This window comes from Amyelois transitella, chromosome 13 (assembly GCF_032362555.1).
Source record: "Amyelois transitella isolate CPQ chromosome 13, ilAmyTran1.1, whole genome shotgun sequence".
Taxonomy (NCBI): Eukaryota; Metazoa; Arthropoda; class Insecta; order Lepidoptera; family Pyralidae; genus Amyelois; species Amyelois transitella.
Genome location: NC_083516.1, coordinates 6,538,993 through 6,563,449, shown reverse-complemented (window position 1 = coordinate 6,563,449; position 24,457 = coordinate 6,538,993). Strand labels below are relative to the sequence as shown.

The following is a 24,457-nucleotide window of genomic DNA, read 5'->3' as shown; positions in this document are numbered from 1 at the left end:
TACATTTATAAGAAAAATTATTTCGGTGTCCTTTTACTTTCTATCAGGGAATATCATCACCGACACTGAAATCATAATGTCACTGGCAAGTTCTCTAATTTCGTAATTAATAACATTTTTAATATATTGTAACTAGTAATTATTATTATGTTTAATTTCACATACACATTTCGTGCAACATTAACACTTTATGGAATAAAGTCATAAACGAGCAAAAGCTGGATATAGAGTACGATAAATACCTAGGAAAGTGATTTTTTTATAGTTTGGAGAGTTTTACAGATGAAGAGAGTACCTACCTATTTACTTACGTAAAATACAATTTCTGAAATTACTTATCGAGTTTAACAGACGTTTAAAAACATAAGTAAGAATTATTTTGATGAATCATTATGATTGAGTGCGTATCAAAATGTAAAAAAATGTTTTGGTCTCATGTTTACTTCCTTGCAACTTTACAATTTGGCTGTATGATATAAACGAATTATTTTATACTTAATAACTATGTATATATTATAAGATAATCTCGGAAAGCTGTGAACGGATATTGTTATTGTTTGAAATGTTGGAAAGAGTTTTCTGCGGAAGGTTTGTATATGTTAAAGCCGGGGTGGGGCGCTGGTTCATGTCCCTACTTATTATCTTTTCTTATTAGGGCCTTGTCACATATGAACAAATCCATTGTTACTTTTTCCAAACTATTGTTTTATTTTATGAACAGGAAATCGGTTAACTAGCAGATTAAATGCGGGTAGGTAAGAATTTTTGACAAAAATACAAAACAAGATTTCGATACGCGCTCTATAAAATTAGTGCAGAGACCGCGTTGCTGTAACGAATAATTATCATTCATCGATTCAACTCAGTACGATATCTACAAACTATATAAGTATCGTTATCTTTATTTCAGAGTAGTAATTATTTTATATGGGGTGTTAAGACACTTATTTCTTTGGTCTTGAGTTTGTTTACTAAAGAATTCATTTGACTTATTTTTACGGTTTTAATATTATGACGCTATTTAGCATTATTATATAACTAAAAATATATTTTACAGATAGTTTTCAGCTTAGAAATTAAGTAATAAATATTTGAGTCAATATTTTTGTGGTTAAAATTACTAATTTTGGAGTCCGCCTTCGCCCCATCTTACAGCCATGATTTGAACATGAACCGATATTACATTATTACTCCTTAAACAATAGGTATCATTATTCTTTAGGTTTTGAGGTTGCAATCTTAACTCATTTAAGGCACATGTGTCACCGAGTGGTATCCGGCTTGAGACGATTGGAAAATAATTCACATATTACATAATAAAACCGGACCCGACGTCTTCGCAGTGGACTTGAGTGATCTATAATTAGTATTATTTTGCCTTCAGACCACAGAGCTCGGTATTCGCCATCTGCTGCAACTGTTAGCATCATGGTTTCACTTATGGAAAAAAAAGTTGATGTTGTTGGCGAATCATAAGTCTTACCGTCTTTTTAGCTTCGTAGTCTGAATTCGTAGTACATGTACTTACAAAACGTAGTAGGCACATCGCGACTTCAATATACATACGCAATGAGCCCCTTTAAATTTGTGACTTGTAATGGTCGTCAAACAGTCAACAAATATGTTGCGAACTAGTGCTTGGCACGGCCCTTATTTTTTAAAATATTTACAACAATATCAACTTTTATATACACATGTCACTAAATTTATTTTACTAGGATTACAAGGTAAAAATATTTTACTATAAAATAATTCTATCTAGTCTTTCACTGGTATCGATCTTGCATATGCAAAATATTTGATCGTCCATTATGTGTAACTAACAGCTGGGCCAATAAAGAATTGTTTATGTAAGTTTTCTTCATTGGCCCTAGAGTGCGAGTGAGAGATTAGAAAAGAAACACAAGAAAAAAATCGCAAGTACGAAGTTTTTGCTTACATCAGGCATTGTACATATTTGTGAAAGAATTTTAGAAACTGAAATTTCGAAAATTAATTCCTACATACAAACTATAAACCTTCTCTTTAAAATATTAGTGTAAATTTGTTTTTAAGTCTTCATAGTAATTAAATACGACACGCATAGTGATCGTATCATAATTTTAAAACGTTCTTATATTACCTACATAGCAGTATATTAATCAGGCGTTCTCGACTTGGGTCGTTCATCCCCAAAGCAGTGTTTGTTCGCGGGGTCTTTATAGGAGTTCTCGTGAAGAACGCTGTGGGAACTCGTCCGGCATTTTGTTAGACACAACTCGTAGTCATCTGTAAGGGAACGAAATAGGACATTTTCTTCTGCGGACAGCTTCGATAGCACCACTTCCAGCATGTCCCTCTGTAAAATTAAGATAGATAAATAAATTATTTATTTACATAAATTATTTGCTACAAGGGCACAAATAAGATAATGTTATTTTTATTCTAATAAATCTAATATGTTAACATTTTTTAAAATACTACAAAAAGAGAACCGTCTCCGATAGATATCCTCCTTGGTTGAAGTTAGTAAAAAATTTAAAACCTCTCCTAAGTGTTACAAATCTTTTCTGAAAACCGCATCAAAATCGGTTCAACGAAACATGAGATAATCTTGGACAAACATACATAAATATATACAAGCGTTCATACATACAGGTCACACTGAGAACCACCTTTTTTTGAAGGTGGTTAAAAATTATTTAGTGAAGGAAACTCACTTTACTGGGATCTAAACAACATGCTACACAATTTTCATAAATCACACAGCAGTTGTTTTTCTTGCACGATTGACAACTGTATCTAGTGGTGTGCTCCGATTCAGGGTCACAGCAACCATTCTTCAAAACGTCAGTCCTGTGGCAAACGTAGCCTGGTAACAAAAAAAAAATTATAATGCAAAGTTAAAAATAAAATTGTAAGCAGCGTGATGATAAGGTAATGTTGTGATGTGAAAGAAGATGTAATGGTAGGAATAGGGAATTTTGGTTACGCAGAGAGAATAAATGAGAGCAAGTTGACTAAGTAAATATATTCGAGGAGAATGTGAATAGGAACATTCAAGTTGGAAATTGATTCGGGAATTTATCCAGGTCTTGAGTATACTGAATGTTTGTTTTGTTATAAAGATATAGTATTGTTGCATTTATATAGCACAAGTTTGGTTTTTTTTTGGGATCTGCTGAATAAGTGATGTCCCAACTGATATTACAAATGCGAAAGTAAGTTCATTTGTTTGTTACCTCTTCAGGAGTTATCTACTGAATTAATCTTTTTGAAATTTTGCATATGTATACCTAATTATTAAAGAGTCTGGAGCCTTCTCCAGCACATAGGGTACCTTTCATTCCAGTAAAAACTATTGTTCTCTTGGGATTTGTGATTATTCTCTTGAGGTGGCTCTAACTTAGTTTCTTTTTGTGAGTGGCTTTAATTTGTTGCTTCTTATAGGTGGTGGTAATTTCGTCAATGTATGTTGTTTAGCATCTACAAACAATTGTAGATGCTAAACTTACATGGGCAAAGCTGCAGGTAAAAGCTAGTTGGTATATATTTATTTCTCCTTACCTTCCTTACTTAGGTATGCATGTGCATTATGTACACATAATGTATATGCACTGTCCTTTAGAGTTCACTATAGAGTTTAGAGAGTAACAGTTCAATCATACTTAATTCAAAATATGAAGTTTGTTTCTTTGTTTCCTTTACACACTTTATCTTCTTGACTAATCTTAATACAATTTTGTGCATAGATAAGAGGGCATACCTTATCTTACATCACAGTAAAACATTATTTTTCCATGGGATTTGTGAATGTGCAAGTGGAGCTGTGGACAACAACTACTTTACAATAATCTTACCTCTATCATCAACTAGAAGCATTTTTCCTTGCACTGAATTTCTACACATGTTGCCATCATTAGTTTCATTGTGTTCCTGGAGTGTTCTCCAAACAAATGGCTTTCTTTCAATTGATATGTCTTGGAACATAATGTTGCGACTATTACCCTGAAATTAAAATTTACGAAAAAATACAATTATTGCATAATATAAAAAAGCTACTTAAATATGTGTGATTTAAAATCTGTTTAGTTGGTATTGTAGAGATCAGATGGAATTAGCTTTTTGTTTTACTTATTACCGGATTATGGTCAAAAAGGCACACCTCAGGCTAACTAGCTAACCTGAAGAGAGGTCAGGATGAGATAGAGACTAACTCCTGGTGGCAGAAGATATCAATATAAAAATAGTAGCCCAAAGGGTTTTAGTGCATTGATTTGTTTTAAAAATAAATATTGGGGTTGATTAAAGGAATAAAATAAAGGATGTCCTGGCAAAGGGTATCAAGAGTACCCAAAACCGCTGAGCTTGCATGGAGAGAGTTATGAATGTGGATGAAGCGAAGGAAATATGCACAGATCTTGGCAAGTGGAAAGATGTAGTCTCTGCCTACCCCTCTGGAAAAAAAGCGTGATTTTATGTATGTATGTGTTAAAGGAATAGTAGAAGAAGATTTCTGACAAACAAATTTTGATTTAGGTACAAGATCATTTTGGAAACAAGAATATATAATGTAGTTTCATGTGATCCTCTACACGAAACTAGTTGCGGACAAATATCATGTATAAAGTTAATAAGTGGTGCATGCATCATTGGGACAACATGGAAATTAAAGAAATACTTTGTAGTTAAATATGTATTGAAATTGCTAACCTCTCTTATGAAACTGACAATGCAGTAAGTCAATGAAGACGCAAAAATAATACCCAACACTAATCGTCTTCTGATAAACCGTATTAGAGCAGCATACCACATTGTGTATACAGTATTTTTGGATATTTTAAAACAATTAGTGGTACTGTACACATATATAGAATAGTAATACAAACATATCAACATTTTTCGAGTTTAGAGATGCGTGCCTTCCAGCATTCCTGGCACTTTCTCTTCGAACATTTTGATAACTCGTGTTGATAATGGAAACTAAGAGAAAACTGTTGGTTGCAAAGTCTAAATCTCTTTAGTTGATAATCAGGTTTTTACACAACACCGTCTTTGAAAATATTTAAAGTATATTCAATTAAAATTAGAAAAAAAAAAAACAAATTATTTTGAACCTCTTGTTTGGTTGATTATTTTAATTTACCGTTGATGAAGTCTTAAGCATCTATTTTTGATTTTGACATTCAGAGCTAGACATTGACATATTGGGTTTATTTAAAAAAAAAAATGGCAGACATCATTGCTATCATCATAAAAAATATAAGGTAGAAATTTTGTATATGGCCAGCGTGCCAAGATTAAGACTCACAAGTCGTTTCTTTTCTGTGTGTACATGTGCATAATCTGCGCTCCAATACTGCAAGCTTTGCGATCAACATCTATCAATCATGCAAAATTTTCAAATTTATAATTTTATTTGCAGTTTCACCATACCAACAAACAGATTTCTTGCACAGTAATATTTTTAAATCTGTGGTTTCCAGATACCTGTTGATGATATTGTCTACTTAATGTTTGTTGGAGTAGGTATCTCGATTCGACGAGTTGGATTGTTCTCCGACCATGGAAAGGTAGGAATAATAATAAATATTTGAAATGAGCGACTATCGGAACGGGATCATCAGAATTTGCATTGAATCTCGGCATTTAATCGGTTTATTATTGCCATATTGCTATAGCCGCAGTAGTCGGGATTTTTAAGGTATGCTGCCAACGTTCACAATTGTGTGCGAAATTAATTCATTAAATAAAAGTTTAACCACAGAGTTCAACATAAATTTGGACTTTATTCTTTTACTTTTTTCTTTTATTAATTTCTTTTACATTGGAGAATTATAGTTGGAAATTATTACAACTTTAGTGGTTATTTATAGGTATAATAAATGTTTGGTAGTAATTTCACACTTTGTAGTAACAATTACAAACTAAATACATGGAACATGTGATAATTTATAGCGGCTAAAAAGCTGCTATGAATATCAACAAAAATTTTATGATCCAATATGATGTCCAATAAAATAATTTGAGCATGAGGGAGTGGCATCCGTATTTTATTTTTGTAAATATATTGTTTACTACACGCTTAGGAAATTTTAAACATTATAATTAATTTATAGAAAACTACTATTTTGATTTCTAATAAAGTTGGATGTTTAAAGTATCAAACTAATATAATTTTATCAAGTTCAAATAATCTGCGCGAGATTATCAGGTCACAAAGAAACATATCTACATTAAAAAATAACGTTTTTCATCCCAACTTAAATTAGAAACAAAAACATTAATTTAGTCATGTATATAAAATCTTATTAACATTTCTTCACCATCGTCATTATTGTTTCATGGTCGACATAGAACTTTGTGAACGTCCCAGTCAGTTCTCTGGAACAAAAAATGAGTAATGTACATACTTTTCATTTCGCTAGTTTCCTAAGGCAGTAGCAGGAGACCACTATACCTAATGAGACTGCGGACTTTCATCTTGTCACGGTCTTTACAATTTTTCATACATACAACATAGTCATACATATACGTAATCACGTCTTTATCCCTTACGCACTAGACAGAAACAACAGTCTTGAAAACCACGTTCAGATTTTAAAAACAGTGAAAGGTTGCAAGCTCGTCGCCTAAATTAAGAATAATAAAGTCGATTAAAAATATTGAATTATCAATATTTTAAGTGTAATGAATATGTTTGAACATTTCAGCATGTTAGTAGAATAAAAAAAAATCTATTGCCAAGTCAACTCTGTGCTTCTAATATTTCGAGTGTCTTTGGCGCAGCAGTAGTGCGCTTGTCTTTGACACTAGAGTTGGGTTTGAATCCCTGCCAGGGCATTATGAAAACGAACTTTCTCTGATTGGCCTTGTTGGATGGTTATATTATAAGCAATTATTATAAAACATAGTATCGTTGGGTTAGTATCTCGTAAAACAAGGCTCGAACTTACTTCGAGACTAACTCAATCTGTGTAATCAGTCCCGTTATATTTATTGTTTGTTTGTTTGTTAACTCTTTATTGCACATAAAAATTTATATAACAAATTATATAACAGTTAGTGGATTTAGAAGAATAATTTATTTATAATATTACTCTAATAGTTTATGTACAGATAAACCTACCTGGCATTTTACGCTACAATAATTCGTTTTGTAACATGCAGAACACAATAACTTAGAGTTTTTTTGACAAACATGGCAAATTACAGAGTGAGACGATTTTCGTGATTGAACCATATTTTCCAGTTCAAATAAATCATTCTGTAACAAAAAGAAAAAACAATAATAACATTAGTACTTATTATTTTTTTATATTCGATGAGGTACAATAAATTTAGTTCACAAAAAATTTATTCATTATAGTCAATGACGTGTATATCCCGTGCGGCGTAGACAGTCTTTGACAAACAGAAAAATAAATTAACGTAAATGTGCAGCTATACGGTGTAGAGTCGGTCATATTTTTTGAATCCGGTATCATCACGGAATATTCGGAATCCAACCATTTGATGTTATTCTTTAAAAACTTATCCTTAATTCGTTTTGCTTCTTGCCAACGCTTGTTGAACGAAGGGATAATATGCTTTTGAAAATCTCCAATAATAAAGCATATGTTGTCTTCAGAAACTTGTTTTTCTTTTAAATATGTTGATAGTGCCGCAATTGGTTTTCCGCCTTCTATGTAAGTTATAATTAGCTCTCGTCTAGAACATTTAAAAGTAGACATTTTATAATAAAAATATTGCCGGACTTTGCGAAACGTAAACTGAATTTGTTATGAAGACATATGTTTTTTACTTTTATTTTTATACTATTTAGTACCGTGTGAATTATTTCAAATATCTATTTTCTCAAAGGAAATGAAACCAAAAATTATCAAATTTAATAAATTCAATTGATAAGTATACCTATATACATACAAAGCATTGATAAGACTCGTCAACCTATTTAACCGCAACTGTTGATTTTGTTCCCACGAAGAGTACTTTGTAGATATTTTTAATTTTCTTCGTAAGTAGCAGTTTTAAACAAGTACATATTAGTACTTTAATTTAATAACATTTTTAAAGCGTGGGCAAGCGTGGGAAATTCGAAGATACCTTTTTTTCTACTACGGTACGATTAACACTTTCATATTCTATGTTTGAATAACATATAAATGTTATATATTTTTTTCAAATCTTCGATAGACAAGCTTTCCAAAAATATACAATACTTTGTACCTTTCATTTTAAATTTTAATGCTATTTGGATTTGAAAATGGTAGATCAAGAACGTAAAATATTTAGCTGCATAAAAGTTGAACTTTGGTACAAAAAAACATTTACTTATAATGTATGCAATAAAAAAAAGGTACATAATAATGAAGTTTAACATTTGAACTATTAAATTATGTACATGAGTATCTTTATATTTGTCAGTGGTAAAAGTTATTTTTGATATGCGTTTGTTCTATCATATTCTACAGTGCGCTGCCGTGCCCCCAGATAGTGTTCAACAGAACTGCCTGAACTGCTGCTACTTAGTCCCGAAGTTCTTTGGGGAATAATTAAATAAATTTTCCTCCGCTTTTGTCTGGAATTAATTTCCAAATTCCGCCTCCGTTATCTATAACGATCCTTCCATAGATATCTTTGTATGGCGAAGATAGATTCACTGAACTTGGTAAAAGCGATTAAAAAAATATTACTCACCATAATATCTTCTACAGAGTTATTGTCACTTTTCGATCTTCCCGGACTAATGAAGCCACTATCGGTAGATACAGAAGATCTTGTTAGGTCAGGTCCGCTTGAGAAATAAGGTTGTTCAACGGGATTTGCTGTTACAATATGATTAGGGTGTTCTCTTATGTATTGTTGTGCATGATATGGGGGTGGCTGTCGAAGAATGTCTTCTCTAGTTGTATTATATTGTTCCCTTATAAATGTTCGCAAAGATGAATCTTCATATCTTAGCATGTTTTGATGCATCACCCTATTTTGATAATTGTTTGTAGTGTGGTAATAATTGTTATATATATTATGACTAAAGTGGTTATTTTCATTTACAACATTTCTTAGGTCGTTTGGGGTTGACTGACAATGTTGAGGCATTCTGATTTCAGATAGCCCCAATAACATATCATGATTGTGGTTTCCGTAAGCATTTTGCGTAACATCTGTTTGTCTAAACGAAAAGTTACCTATTGTGGGCAACGTATTATTTTGTTGAGTGATTTGATTTTGTTCTAAAACTGTAGATGTATAAGGTGACTGGATAACATTATTTAAAACTTGATTATTATTACATATTAAAGATTTATTCACACTGATACTTATTTGCCTTCCTTGAGGGCCCGAAGAGAATATGTTATATTGGTCTTGATTAGGATTGGTTGAATATTGTTGTACATCCATTCCACTGTCTTTATTTGTAGCACTGGTTATACGAGTAATTGATGGGTCACCCAATTGTTGCCTTAAAATTGACGTATCACACTCAGCAAGTTTTTGTTTTACCCATTTAATCATTTCAAAATATATTTCTGTTATGTCATTATTACAATTAATTTTTATTCTATTATTTGCCATATTGGAAGTATAATTTAAAAATTTTTTAATAAATGCCTGGTTATTTTCGTTCGGAATAATATACTGCTTGACATATTTGCAGGCAGTTTGAAAAAAATGAAATTTGATGGTCAAGTACCTTTTTTTAGATATAGACACATCATTATATGTACACTTGGTGTTGTTCAAAACACACAAATATTGGTTATAAGATTCGACTATCAGTGTTAGATATTTTGATAATGTTTTCAGATTATCATTGTTCTGGTTTATATTTTGTATATCAGTTTTAGAAATACTGGGATCGTTTGATTTACAATTTTTCTTGCGTTTCGCAGAAGTTTGACTAGGTTTTAACTTTCTTTTATTTGTAGTAATAGAATTAACTTGAATATTATTACTTGTATGATCGGATTCTTGATTCACTTGTTTATCATTATTTGTAATGTCTTTTACAATAAGTTTATTTGGCACGGATTCTACGGATTCTGCCACCAAATCAGGCGATGAAGTTAAGTCAATCTCGCCACGAGAATTTTCTTCTTCGAACCATACAACGTCGATAGGTGACTTGAAGTCATATGATTCCATACGATGGATTGTATTACCTGGAACAAAATAAGTTATGAACTAAATAATTCATACCATAGACCATAGTTTACAAAAAATAATATTCTGCGTGGGTATGTTAGGTTAGGCCTTTTACCTATTCCATCATTTATAGCCGGTAGTCTCTGCCTACCTCCCGGGAAAGAGGCGTGATTATATGTATGTATGTATAAAGTATCAAGAGGTGACAAACAAACAAAGGAACTGAGACATGGGCATTATAAGGGTACTAGCGACCCGCCCCGGCTTCGCACGTGTGCAAAATTAGGAATAAATTATACATAAAAACCTTCCTCTTGAATCACTATACCTGTTACAAAAAACCGCATCAAAATCCGTTGCGTAATTTTAAAGATTTAAGCATACAGACAAACAGACTAAAATAGCGACTTTGTTTTATACTATGTAGTGATTTTTCATCCCGGAAAAAAGAAATGTTTCCACGGGATTTTATGAATTTGATGAAGAATTTTATGGGTTTTTATGAATGTACCGCGCAAATCCGCGGGAAAAGCTATTTAATTACTTATAAATATCCAAATAAAATATCCAAAATAAATACCCAAAGCACGCCTAAAGCCTTTAGGAGTACTGAGAAGGGTATATATGTACTTGTACTTTTCGTCTAAGAATTTAATGTTATGTATAATTACTGCGAGCGATTTGATGGACATTTCGCCCACAAAAAATCTGGATTTCGGGCGAAATGTCAACTTTAGGCATACATATTCTAGTAGTCCAAATAAAATAAACTCACTTGATTCCATCTTGTTATATGAAAATGTAATTCTTCTTACTGGAATCTGGAAAAATCAAATCAGAATTTTAGTACCTAGGAGAACATTAATCACGTACAGTTTCAACGCCTTGAACACTGTACGTGATGGCTCAGATGGCGAGTCACCTCATCCTCATAAACAAAAATAAAAAAATCTTTTAATGCATTCGGCCTCTGTGACGCAGCGGTAGTACGCTTATATGTGTCACCGGAGGTCCCGGGTTCGTCCCGGCTAGGGCATGATGAGAAAATAACTTTCCTGATTGGCCTGAATCTGACTGGTTTATCCATATAAGTATTTAATATAAAATATCGTTGCATTACGGCTAACTCAATCTGCGTAATTTGCCCCTTCTATAGTTATTTATGTATCTTTTCTTAACATTTTTTTGTATGTGTTGTGAACTCCCCTTTAACTGCTGGACCGATTCTTTATTGTGTGTGTTTTGAGAACAGTTTAGATTAATAGTTCGGTCCACTGGAAAATTCCCTTTTATATATAATTTTTGCGAACCTAGGACTGCAGCTTTTGTGTTGGGTTTACTAGTATATAATTTCCTATCATCCTGTTTCTCATTCGCATACTCTTCCTAAAAAATATACTCATCTACACCCTCTAAATTTGCGCATCACAATTCCTTTTCTTCCTCCTCTACCTCATAATCTCTTCCTCAACAACCCTAGTTTTTAAGTGGAACCGCGTGGGTGCGATCCCTGAAACGGATAGTTTAATTTTTTTCTTTTACTATTTTGGTGGGTTTCGATGTTTTACAAAAATTGTGTACAAAAATAAATCACTTAAATTTACTATAACCTCAGTATAAATAGGTTACATTTGTACAAGCTAGTAATTCTAGGTAGTAGGTAATTATAGTTTGATTTGTAGCTATCCAATCTGCTCTTTCAAATCTAAAAAGACAAGATTTTTTAAGGCTGAAACGAGAAAATGTATATACTAATTTTTTTTTGGTAGGTATTAAACAATTTTGAAAGAACTATGCGGGGATCGTGGCTAGTGGAAAGCTGTAGTCTCTGCCTACTCCTCCGGGAAAGATGCGTGATTTATGTGTGTAAACAATTTTGAAAAATGCATTTATAAATAAATTTTTAGATACGAGACGAAAACTAACGAAAATAAATAACAATTTTTTTTTCAAATCCGTGGGTAATGTAACACTAGCTCCAAAACTGTAAAAATCTGTGAAACTTCATTACTTTTTATGTCTTCTGCACTTATCCGATTCCAAAAATACAAAGCACATCTCTCATCACAAAAAAATCACAATTAGATACATCGTGTTAGCACAGTAAAAACCTACCTGTTGTAGTTAGCAAATGGACGAAATAGTTTGTAAGCAAATTATACTCAATATTATTTTTTATCCTGAGTGAACTTTGAACTTAATGAAGACTTTTGTTTGTACAGTTAAACACTTGGAACTTCACTAATGTATCTCTGCGTTATGCACTGATGTTTATCACAACAATTTGTTTGATTCCGGCGACGCGTGTGCATGCCAAGGGCACCAATACATAGTAAACAGAGAACGAGTTGAACGGAGTCGAAGGCGGTGAGGGTGAGACAACATCAGGTTGCCACCACTACCATCGCACTGTTCGCATCACGTTCGCACGGACATTAGACGCACACACAAACAAAATGCTGTCTAGGCATAACCAAAAATTCAAGCTCTCTTCGCATGGTTTGTTGAACTCTCAAATAACTATCAGTGTCTGGAACACCTTGCCCGGAGACTTCAGACGGACTTTCAACAAGACATAGAAAAAAAGAACATTATTTCCTCATCGAAAAGTAAACGACCGTAATGATTTAAATAACGTAATCCACCGACACCAATTAAGTTCTCTTTATAAAGTAAGAAATAATAAAAGAAATACATTATGTAATAATTTATAAGAAATACCTACGTCCCGGAATACGACCTAAGCCTTATTAATATTTTTTGTGTTATTGTAAAATACTTAGTTGGGTTAGACTTAAGGGTTATTTGTATTTTTTAGGTTTAGAGCGGTCCCCCAACGCAACGTAGGTATTTCTTATAAACAAGTTATTACTTAATACATGCTAAGGTACCTTTAGATTTTAGTTTCTTTTATTATTTATATATTTAAACCTTTAATTTGTTCATACTTTTTATGAGAACATATCTACATATTCTTGTCGAAAGTTATTAATTGTAATGGGGGTAGTTGGGATTGGGATTAGTTTGTTAAAGTAAACGGCGTTTTTGTAGATATAACGTGATTTATTATTTATCATTACAATTTACATATATATTCTATTAAAAATTCATAACTAACAACAATGTCAAATTAATATATTACACAAAATGTCGGCCCCGAATAGTAAAGGTGCCCATCATTCTGGCAGCATTCCCGCCTGTATCGCGAGGGAGATGCGTTGCATCAGGTAAGTAGGTACGACTCAGCGCGGTGATCGACAATTTACAATTAATAGGTACATTTCGAATAATTATATATCAACTAGCTGTTGCCCGCGACTTCGTCCGCGTAAATTTCGAGCTGAATCTTGATCATACAGTCAGATACAGACATGCAAACAAAAAATGTAAAAAAAATTATCTATCCGTTTCAGTCAAAATATTAAATGTAGTAGTAGTAGTATTTTGATATTCAGTTTTTTTAAATAAAATACTCAAACAACACCAAAAAAATATTTTTAATAAAAAAATTTATCTTGTTTCTGTTGGGGCTCGAACTTAGACCGCCAACTTCACAGTCTCACGCGCCAGCCACTGGATCATCGAGGCCTTTGCGGTGGTGCCGAAATTAAAGTAGACTACATACATATATATGGTCACATCTATATCCCATGCGGGTTAGACAGAGCCAACAGGCTTGAAAAGACTGAATGGCCACGTTCAGATATTTGGCTTAATGTTGGATTGAGATTCAAATAGTGATAGGTTACTCACTCATCGCCTAAAAAAGAATCCCAAGTTTGTAAGCCTATCCTTTAGTCGCCTTTAACGACATCCATGGGAAAGAGATGGAGTGGTCCCATTCTTTTTTGTATTGGTGCCGGGAACTACACGGTACTAAAGTAGACTAACAAACCAAAAATCTTTTTACGTGAGAATTACGCATGTTATGTGCGGCAAAACCAGAATAAAAGAAAACTTTTCCTAAATAATAATGGAAGAATAGAGAGGATCATGAAAACTAAGAGCAGATGAATATAAATTTGACGTTGAGACTTTTAGCAAATAAAAAACAAAAGAATGGCAAGAGTTAGCTTCTCACTTCCACCAATCACTACATAGTATGAAGAAAAGTAGCTTCCCACGTCTGCCCCTATATCTTGGTATGTGCCAATCTCAGTTGTGGACGGATTTTATTTCTGTTTGAAATATTCGAAAGATGGTTTTCATATCTAGCATTAAGTTAACAGTGCGCTAGTAAATATAAGAAGAGGTTATAAACACTTATCGTACTGATGACATGTTGCTGTTTATAGTTTTTAGTCCATGTTTGCAGTTGTTTAAGTATCAATATTTTAAATAAAATCGATATTTTCTGACAAACTTTTAGCCGTGATCACTGAATCCCTAACAGCTCTTGCAACTCGTCAATAAAGAAGTTTAACGTAAATAAAGTATTTCTATTCTCTCTCTGGACGATCATGTCATTCACCAAAGTTATCACAATAATTATTACGTCCAGCAAATCGCAAAAATAGCTGTCTCAAAAGTGTGAATTTTCCTCGTTGACCATATAGGACAGGACTATAGTTTAGTTTACAAAACAATTAGACGTATTAGGAAGAGTAATCTTAATGTAAACATGTAATAGAGTTGTGTTGACTTTTCCAATAAAATAGTAGGTTGCGTTCGTGAATTTCAGTTTCAGAGGAGGCTTTTAGTCTTGGAACGGTCGTCGTGTGAGCTCCACGTTTTTCCCGCATCCCGAAAAGCGGTCGAGTTTTCCGCGAGCTTTTCTCCGAAAAAATAAGTTCTGTAACTTCACAAACCTAAATAAATATTGTGAAAAGAATTAATTATGCGAAAGTAGGAAAAACTTTTTAAATTTTCTGATACTTGAACACTTAAAATTAAAATGAAAGGTGAGTTAACGAAATCTTAAATTACAATTTTTATTTTTCGTCTACATACACGATCTAAGAGTATGTATACCTGCCAATTTGTCAGCATTATCCAATTCTCTAGCGACTACTGTAGTCTAGATATCTATATGATGGGCACAGTTTAGACCCTACTTGCATCCTAAAGATGTAATAATATCAAATAATGCTGTATTTAAATCAGTGCAGTGCTAGAGGTGTAATGTTAGCTTACAGAATGAACCTAAACTTTAAAAAAAATTGCACCAACCTACATTCCCAAACTTCCTTTAGTTTTAGAAGTTAATAAACGAGGACTTTAGACAAAATGCGTAATGAACTAACAAATGTAGGCAGTCTATAATCTGCTGAGAATTGCACCCTTGGTTCAACCACAGTATAATAAAATATACTAGCGTAGTTGAGCGATTCCTACATCACATCGCGTTTTGGTCCTTTGTGCCGGATAGTCGTATAAATACAATTAGACTAAATAAGTCCGGCTTAATTTTATATTGCTTATTGGATGAAACGAAATAAAAAATAATCAGTATTTATGTAAAAATCATAAAATAAAAAGATAACCCTTTAATTTCATGGTTAAAATATTAATATAAACCATCCAGCTCGACGTTGTCTTTGGCTCTTTTCAGACTTGGCTCTGTTAGTGTTAAAGAGGTTATTTATATATGTACATTCGTATTCGAAAATTATTATAATGTCTTTATCTCGTCATTTAACGCACATTTGTTTGTAAGTTCAGCTGATATTTTCTTCGATAGGTTTTTTAACAGTCCTAACATCTGTGTCTCTTTAATTTTAATAGTAAACATTGTGTTTATTGTAAGGGTAGTTAAGTCGCAGGCAGTTTTCGTACTGACTTTAGAAATCATTCGAAACGTCGATGTTTTATGTTGGCCTGATATTTAATTATGTCTGTGTGTTACCAATAAACCATCTATAGTATCGATGATTCCCATACTATCGATAGGTCAAAACTAGAACAGTTGTTCCTTGCAATAGCAGAAACAGTGTCGATCCTATCGATAGAATCGCCCCTATCTATACTATCGATATTCCTGTCGATACTTCTGCTTTTACTCAACTATCGATCGGCAACACTACTTCAGATTATAAACGACAATGGTTTTTAATTAAAATAAATAGAAGCCTACTAAATACCTTTGACTTTAAGAAATCCGACGTGGGTTAAGTTGTTTCAACGAAACAGGTAATAAAATTTTCTTGTATTTTCCTTATTCTCAATAAATAGTTACAAACCCGTAAAATTCCCAAGTGAAGTACATGTTTTCTAAATATCGAAATAGATGATGGATTCGTTAAAATGTATGGGCGTCAGGTTCAGGAACCACTCATACATCAGACAGACAGACAGAATTACAGTTATAGGCAGGTATTGACATTTCACGCCCACGCGAAGGGACGTAATAATGAAGTAGAAAAATAAATGTTGGGAAAGACAATTTTGGGATAAAACGATGAATGTTACATGAATTTCGTAAATATATTTCGTTGTTGTCGTTATTTTTGGTTTCATGTTTAATTATTTAAGTTATTACCTTTCCCTATATTGGCTATTGAAATATCCAAAATATGTTCGTGAGGCAAAATTGATAAACAATTTAAATCAAATTTCAGTTTTAATGTTTTTTTTAAGAATAAATCATAAAACCATCCAAATACCAGGTATTAGGAAGAAAGTATTATAAGTAGTTTGATTGATGGCACATACGAGTACACTGTCGTCAAAAACTTTATTCTTATGATCACTTTTCATAATACACAAAATATAATAAAATAAGTATAAATTTACAAACAAAAAAACACGCTCAATTTCTTCGCTTTTTGATAACCTTCTTCTTGCCACTCGTGCCCACCGCCTTGGATTCATGTCGAACTTATTCATCATATTAATATTTTTTTTTACCAGTTATCACTACTCGTACACCCATCTCAGTTTGGTCCAAAGGTTTGACTGATAGAGAATGCCTTGAAGCATAAGTTCACCTGTTGTGCGTGCGTAATCAATTAAAAAAAAATATTTCGATGAATAGATAATAGTAACCGAACATGAATTTAAAAAAATTCTGTCTGTTTGTATGTTTGCTTGTACACGCACATCTTCGGAACTACTGGATATGTACGGATATTAGAGTAAATTTAATGACCTTAACCTTCGTATTTCCAATAGCACGCAAACGGAGTTGCGGGCAACAGCTAGCAAAGAAATAAGAACCATAAGCGCGGCTACAAATATCTTCTTTGAAAAAACAAAAAAAGAATAATATGACGACTGATAACGCTGATTATGTCAAAAATACTTATCACTTGACTCATTTACATTTTTACTTGGAATTCTGACCGGTTAATTAATAAAATAAATTTTTATTCTTAAAAACGATTCCAGGAAAAGACGTTCGTTATTCAAAATTGGTATAATTTCTGCGAATAATGAAATTCGGTTTCAAAACAAACGCTTTTAATTACAGAAAAAATGCTTAAGCTTTCGTTGATTATCAAGAATTTAATGTAATAACCTCAGCAATAAGAAAACAAATTATCCTTAATTTTACTCAACTGAGACAAAAGCAGGATTAGCTATGACTTGTACTTATCATTCTTTGTGCGAAATATATTATCATTATAAGTCAAAATAGCCTTTACCCGATGCTTCGCCCGCGTGAGTTAAGCGCCATCTTCAAAAAGCGATGAATTCAACGCCATCTAAAAAAAGGGATGAAATAAGCACCACCTACAAAAGCAACGAATTAAATGCCACCTGCAAAATTCGACGAATTTAGCGCCACCTACAAATCAATACAGGTTTTCCGCAAATCCCACGGGAACGTATGTCCTTCTCCAGATTATTAATTATATATTACGTGATATTTCAAGAAGAATAATTCCGTAGATACCCCATGAAGAGGTACCAACAAACGAATAAATTTACTTTTTTAATATACATTGGGATTTCCTAAGAAATCTTTATGTTCCTACATAGCAATAAGAAATATTTTCAAAAGCAACTGGATCCTCAGATTCACATGTGACCATAGTAAAAGTGAGTGAGCGAGCCACTATATCATATACTCACTATTTCAAGTAGCCGTCAAATATATGTATGTATATAAGCCGTATAATATAATATTTGTAGTAGTGCTAAATCGATTTATATACTAATATAGACATAGTTATGTGGCTAACCCAAGGTCGTTTGAGATGATTTCATGTAAAGTGAGCTGTCACGAACACAGTCTATTACCAAAGGTCTTAGAGAAACATTATTTCTTTGGTCAGTTATAGTTACTTGTTAGTGTTAATAACTTATATCATTATGCAAATTAAGCTCAGTTGTAAGAATTGAAGATGCCGGGGCTATTTCAAACGATGTTTTTTTCATTGTTCTAAATAAAGACTGGTAATTAGAGGTATATGAAACGTTATTGTAAAACTACAAACATTTATATTGTCATGTCGAATCTAATATTTGGCTTATGGAAGTACTGGCTGCAGTTATTTAACAGTCTCTGATGCTGCTCAGCCTTATCACGTAGCTGTTACCCGTAGCTTGATTCACAGGATACAGAATACTAACAATTCAGACATCGAAGTTTAAATGGCGTCCTCTATTTGCGAAAGAGACTGTAGAGTAGATTGTACTTTCGTAGATTTAAATCATGGATATTAAGAAATTCTCTAAATGACTGACTTTTTTGTTCATGGATAAGAAGAGATTTGTCTAGGCTATGCTTTCCAACCCTCCATCTCTCATCATCATCATCTCCACCTCCAAACCAAAGGTAATTTCGTCATTCCGTTAAGAAAGAGAAAAATAACAAATGCAGTTTGGTATTTATTATAAAAGTGTGTCTTTCATTCAGGTCTATTAGAAAAGCCTATAAAAAATTCTAGTCAAGAAAAAATGCAACTGTGCGTGCCTGATGTCTACATATTTCTCGTCTCGAGCAGAGTTAATGCAATCAATATGGAAAACCCTGGGATGTTTTGGCGATTAAGCCACTTAACGTGGCCTTTAAGTTTTGTGCGTATTGGCTTGGTTCCCCATGCTTGAGATAAATACGTAGTATGTATTTCTATGTAAGATTTGAATACGTTATTGATATTTATAGATTAAAGGTAGAACATTGGGTTACATTTGTTAGTGCTCACTGTTACCCAAACAAAGTTGGGCTTGTGCCCATCGTCTTGGTCTTGTGCCCATAGTCTTGTAGACTTAATTTCATATTCTTCTTTCATATTTTAAAATGTGAAAGAATGAACTCTTCCTGATTTTAAGTTTTGAAGAAAAGTTTATTCCCATGAAGCTTTGATTATTTTTCCAAAATATTTTATAATATCTAAAGCGTTATATAGCGGGTTAAAAGCTAAGTTGTGAATACAACTGGTATATGCTAGGATAAGATGAATAATTTATTTTGGCAACAAAAGAAACCTTCCCTTTAGCCCATTTATTTCTTACTAGCTGTAGAGCTTAACTTTAACGTAACGCTCGCCATAAGACGAAATTTTGCCCTCTTAGTGGGGTGGGAGAAATGTTTTTTTGGACCAAGCCGAATACTTATCAGAAAACGAACCACTTTTAAATCTGTCAATAGTTTTCACGAGATGGGAGATGGATCATAGATAAATAAGTAGATCTCCAATATTCATATATTGGAAATATTTTCCAAATACAGTTTTTGGTCAGTTAATATTTTATTAAACCTACTATTTGTTATGACATATCTATGTTTTACTTGTCCGCAGTTATTGAACAGTCCCTAATGCTGCTCAGTCTTATCACTAATGTGGCTCCTGGTTTTCGGCTCCGGCAGTCGACCCAAGTGGAGTATCTTGCGAGACGGGACTGCCCGGTCATGGAACGTATCACTAGGTCTCAGTGTCAAAGAATACACCATCGACTGATCTGCAAGGGGGGGTTTACGAGTGAATGGACAACAGGACCCAGGTATTAATTTTTACATGTTTTTTTTGTCAGTTATTATGTTGGCTGGCTTCCATTCTACATAAATCTATAGTTATGATTCTTTCCCGGAGAGGTCTTTCCACTTACTATGATGCCTGCATACTTATTTCGGTTCATCCACATTGACAATTCGGCGGTTTAGGATACTTTCGATTTAATCAAGATGTGTCCTTCTGCTTGATAAATTTAAAATATTACTAACCCATATCTCAAGTTTCGAAATTTCTTTAGGGCTTGCTTTATCTGTATAATTTGTCCTGTATACCTTTTTAATATATTTAGCTTATAAAGAATAATAATAATTTTAAAGATTTTAACCTTAAGTATTAATAATAAACATATTCCAGCGACCCATAATTGGGTCGGCCTTAAGGGATACCTTTCCCGCCTTGCTTCCTTGTTTACCTTACACGCAATCTGGGGGCAGATGTGACTTTCAAGATAATATAGTAATTAATTGTTTACTATCTAAACATATTTGTGTAGATATAATTATCACAGTCAATACTTGAGTGTGGGATAACAATTTCTTCTTCATCTTCGTATGCTTTGTCTATCAGGAGTATAAATATCTTTAGTTATTTTATTATGTCTTGTCCTGGATGAAAGCAGGATATTTGAAATTTGCTTGATATTTTTTGAAATCTCTGGGTGCACTGGAAAGGATTTTCTGAACATATAGTGGGTACGGATATTAACAGGAATATTCTTTTACAGGGACCAAGCCGTGGGGTACTCTAGTCTCTTTTTGTGTTTTTATAAAATATCACTTTGAGCGGACAGTCTTGAAAATACTGTTAAGACTTGTAGGCTAACTTTGAGCACGCATATAAAAAGATGCGAAGAATTTTTATTTGTATTTGTGTTTGTATTTGTATTTGAGAGAACACTATAATGGAATGCCATGGCATGTGCAACGCACACTGTTCACATAAAAAATACTTATAATGGAGGTTAGTATTGTTCGAGTTTGTGACAAAAGATTGAACGACGGTCGCGTTTCCAGTTTTGGTGGTAAAAAAAAACATTAAAGGACAAAAAAACATTTTTTTAAACTGTAGGTTAATAGAAATTAACTGCTCTATTATTACGTACCTACATATATATTTATTATACTTTACGGTATTGATCCCTTACGGTGTAAACATAGCTAATTTTCTTGAAAAGATTATAAAGCCACGTTGGATGCCTTAGTTACAACTGAGAACGCGTTAGTGTCACTTGTAAAATCGCCCTACCTCTATCGTCTCAGTCTCATGAAATGTCGTATATACAATCGCGCTTTTATCTCTTACTTGAAAATAATGTAAGGCAACATTCAGCTGTATGACTACATGATGAAATTTATTAATAATAAATTAATTGTGTGTAAATAATTAAAGGATAAATTATATGTAAAACAAGGTTTGATAGGTAAATATTTGATTGAGAAATAAAATACTTAATGTCTAAAAAATCGGTATTTTTTTGTCAAAAGCTGAAAATATTCAAGAGAGTTGTTTTCTATGGATATGGCCCTATTTCGAAGTTCCCAGAACTTACGTACTTTTAGTATAAAACATATGGCTGTTACATTCATGTGTGAAAAACACGAGGAAACCTGCACATTTTTTGTTGTACATCTTACGTACAAAACGTTTACTATACTATTTGTAAGGATATGTTATGTATGTGCGTTTGTTACTCTTTCACGCAAAAACTTCTGAATTGATATCTATGAAACTTTGCAGTAATGTAGCTTAGGTATTGAAATAATATATTTCTTAGAAAAGTTTTAATGTACATATAGAGATTTAAGGTGGATAGAGTCGGGGGCAACAGCTAATAAATAAATAAATCTCGTAGAGAATGTTAGCAAGCATGGTATTAGTGTGTGTACTTGTGCCTGAGTGTGCATCGTAGAAGTTTCTACGCGACGCGCTACGAGAACACTCAGCTCCGGCTACAGTCGTAGCCCACTTCGCCCATTTCGCTCGAATGTGAAACTATTATATAATAATATTAATATAATGTTCGCAAACGTGACTTTCTTGCAATTTAAGTACGTATGGAATACGGTTTTCTGTCTAGTAGTAATACAAGGGTGTAGGGCCTATTCGAATAAAGTACCTTGATCAAATCGAGGACGTCCAGGCAAAAGATCAGATCACGGGTACCGGAAACCAACTAGTTTGCATGAAGAGAGTTATAAATGTGGATGAAGCGAACAAAGTATTCAGGGATCGTGTCAAAAGAAAAGATGTAGTTTCTGACTAGTGTCTATCTATCTACCCTCCCGGGAAAGATGTGATTTTATTTATGCATGTAATATTTCAATGAAAGGCATTATTTGAAAAATCCTTAATAAGAGCGGAAACGAAACATTAATACCTACAATAGGACAGTAAAAATAGAGTGTCTGTACATTAAATTAAAAGTAACAGAAACAAAAATATCTTTTAAAGTCCGACTGACCTAGATATAACTTCGAAACTACTCAACGGATTTGAATGCAGTTTCCACAGATGGATTATATATAATTAGGAGCACTGTCCAAACTTCATCAACAGCGGTTAAGGAAAAAAGAAGTTATGGTCAATTGAAAACATACTTCAAGCACAATATAACAAATTTTGAAGTTCAAAATTTAATAACAGTTAAATGCGTTTGTTTTATTGATATTAATAAAGACATAAACACTGCAGTCCCTATGCATTTTAATGTAGCAATGTAATGGCTACATAAAATCGGTAGTTATAAGTATAGGCTTATTGTAATTTCGTGTAAATTGTGGAAACTACAATTATTGTATCCAAACCTTTACTAATGAATTTTAATTATAACGCGAAAAGTGACATATGAGTACACGCGGGCAACAGTTAGTTTATAGATAAAACATACATTTTACACGGTGCGGCGATGACTGATTTTATTATGGTAGCTACTTACATACCGTTGACTTTAAAAAAAGTATGGTTTCTGTTACTTGATATAGATATAAGTATTCTTATTTCAAGTTTTATGTTGAAACAAGTTACCGCAAGAATTGACCTAGAATAAAAATGCTGACTCCTTCGAGCTTCGATATAATTTCGCAATAATGACGTGCGTAAACCAACACCAAACTGCATGTTAAGCACATACTCATTACTGCATTTGAAACGCGTTATTAAATTTAACTTGTGTATGCAAATGTAAAGTATGTCGCAATGACTATAGAGTAAGTAACAGTTCCTGTGAAGTGAGCATTTTTAGTCAAAAATTTTTCAGGACACTCAAGATCAATGGAATCATTACGAAGTGAATAATATTTTAAAGATTCAAAGTTCATATCGGCATAACTCAATAAGTACCTAGTTTTAAACTTTACCACCGACAAAAATATGTGTCGTGTTTAAGATTTATTTGATACTTAATTATGCCCACAGTTCTGCAACCATGAATTTCCAGTACTCCTTATTCTCCTCAATCAAATCCTTTCCGAGTGAACACTAGAGCACTAAAAAAATTTAAATATCTAGTCCCAACATCTGTGCGTTGATATGTCGATGAAACTGTTTCCTTTTGTATAATTTTTTTTGTTTTTTTTTTTTATATAGATATGAAATATCAGACTTGCAACTAGTCGGTTGGCCGGGAGAGTGTTTCAACGTGGGTGACATCGAGTCTCGCTTCCCAGTGCTGAAGACTTTGGAGATCATCAACTGTACCAATCTCCACAAATTCAAAGGTCATTTCAGTTCGGAGAGCAAGATAGAGGTATATGAATGTAGAATAACATATAATTGTTTTTGAACTGCTTGCATTTTTCTTACTTTTACATTGTTAACTTTTAAAAACACTTTGTTATTGTTCCTATCTACATCATTATATTTCTTATTTATTTGATGATCTCATGAGTCTACTGAAAAGATTTTAATGACTCTTTTCTATTATTATAGGTTCCATCCCAACAAATTTTATAAATGCGAAATCAAGTTTGTTAGTTTGCTCTTCACGCAATTTGTACCAAATCAATCTTCTTGAAATTTTGCGTATATAATTAAGAGTCTGGAGAATGAGATATGGCACTTTTCATCGAGGTACAAACTATAGTTTCCGTCGAATTTGAAAAAAACTAAAATCTTTTGTAGGTGGCACTAAATGCGCGGGCGAAGCTGTGGGTAAAAGCTAGTTACACATATGTATACACAAATTTATACGCGAGTAAGATCCAAGGTAAGGGGCTAAATTATTCTCTGCAATAGCCTTTTGTACACCCTAGTACCTACATATATTTAAAACCTTATATCTCTCAACCAAATAATGGAGTTATTTTACAAAGGAAGCAATTTGTAGATTCTAGCGATTTCTACGACACAAAGGACTGGTAACCGAAGAGAGAAGAATTTATAATTACAAAGAGACACCATTGACTGCATCAAGAGAATCGTAGCTTGCAACA

At 33.0% G+C, this 24,457-nt stretch overlaps 4 protein-coding genes across 5 annotated transcripts in view; 1 reads left to right on the top strand and 3 right to left on the bottom strand.

The window, feature by feature from the left end:
• Positions 1-5,135, bottom strand: LOC106132141 (SREBP regulating gene protein). The gene is made up of 4 exons (XM_013331479.2): positions 4,693-5,135; positions 3,840-3,987; positions 2,700-2,851; positions 1-2,338 (listed from the first exon to the last, which is right to left on the bottom strand). The coding sequence occupies exons 1-4, from the start codon at positions 4,876-4,878 to the stop codon at positions 2,138-2,140; spliced, it is 687 nt and encodes a 228-aa protein (XP_013186933.1). The 5' UTR covers positions 4,879-5,135; the 3' UTR covers positions 1-2,137.
• A 1,064-nt stretch (positions 5,136-6,199) lies between these two features.
• LOC132902460 (tudor domain-containing protein 1-like) lies at positions 6,200-9,107 on the bottom strand. The gene is made up of 3 exons (XM_060947560.1): positions 8,680-9,107; positions 7,109-7,246; positions 6,200-6,363 (listed from the first exon to the last, which is right to left on the bottom strand). Exons 1-3 carry the CDS (start codon positions 9,079-9,081, stop codon positions 6,322-6,324), a joined length of 582 nt encoding a protein of 193 aa, XP_060803543.1. The 5' UTR covers positions 9,082-9,107; the 3' UTR covers positions 6,200-6,321.
• An 80-nt stretch (positions 9,108-9,187) lies between these two features.
• Positions 9,188-10,995, bottom strand: LOC132902427 (uncharacterized). Its single transcript, XM_060947406.1, has 4 exons — positions 10,904-10,995; positions 9,677-10,145; positions 9,276-9,445; positions 9,188-9,240 (listed from the first exon to the last, which is right to left on the bottom strand). Exons 1-4 carry the CDS (start codon positions 10,911-10,913, stop codon positions 9,188-9,190), a joined length of 702 nt encoding a protein of 233 aa, XP_060803389.1. The 5' UTR covers positions 10,914-10,995.
• Positions 10,996-14,837: 3,842 nt separating this feature from the next.
• The window catches only part of LOC106132126 (protein singed wings 2), a 29,462-nt gene continuing 19,842 nt past the window's right edge, over positions 14,838-24,457 (top strand). For both annotated transcript variants that reach the window (XM_060947205.1, XM_013331456.2), the window contains exons 1-3: positions 14,838-15,029; positions 19,815-20,016; positions 23,613-23,772. In XM_060947205.1, the coding sequence (XP_060803188.1) occupies positions 15,023-15,029; positions 19,815-20,016; positions 23,613-23,772 (369 nt within the window). In that variant the 5' untranslated portion in view covers positions 14,838-15,022. The remainder of the gene's footprint in view (positions 15,030-19,814; positions 20,017-23,612; positions 23,773-24,457) is intronic.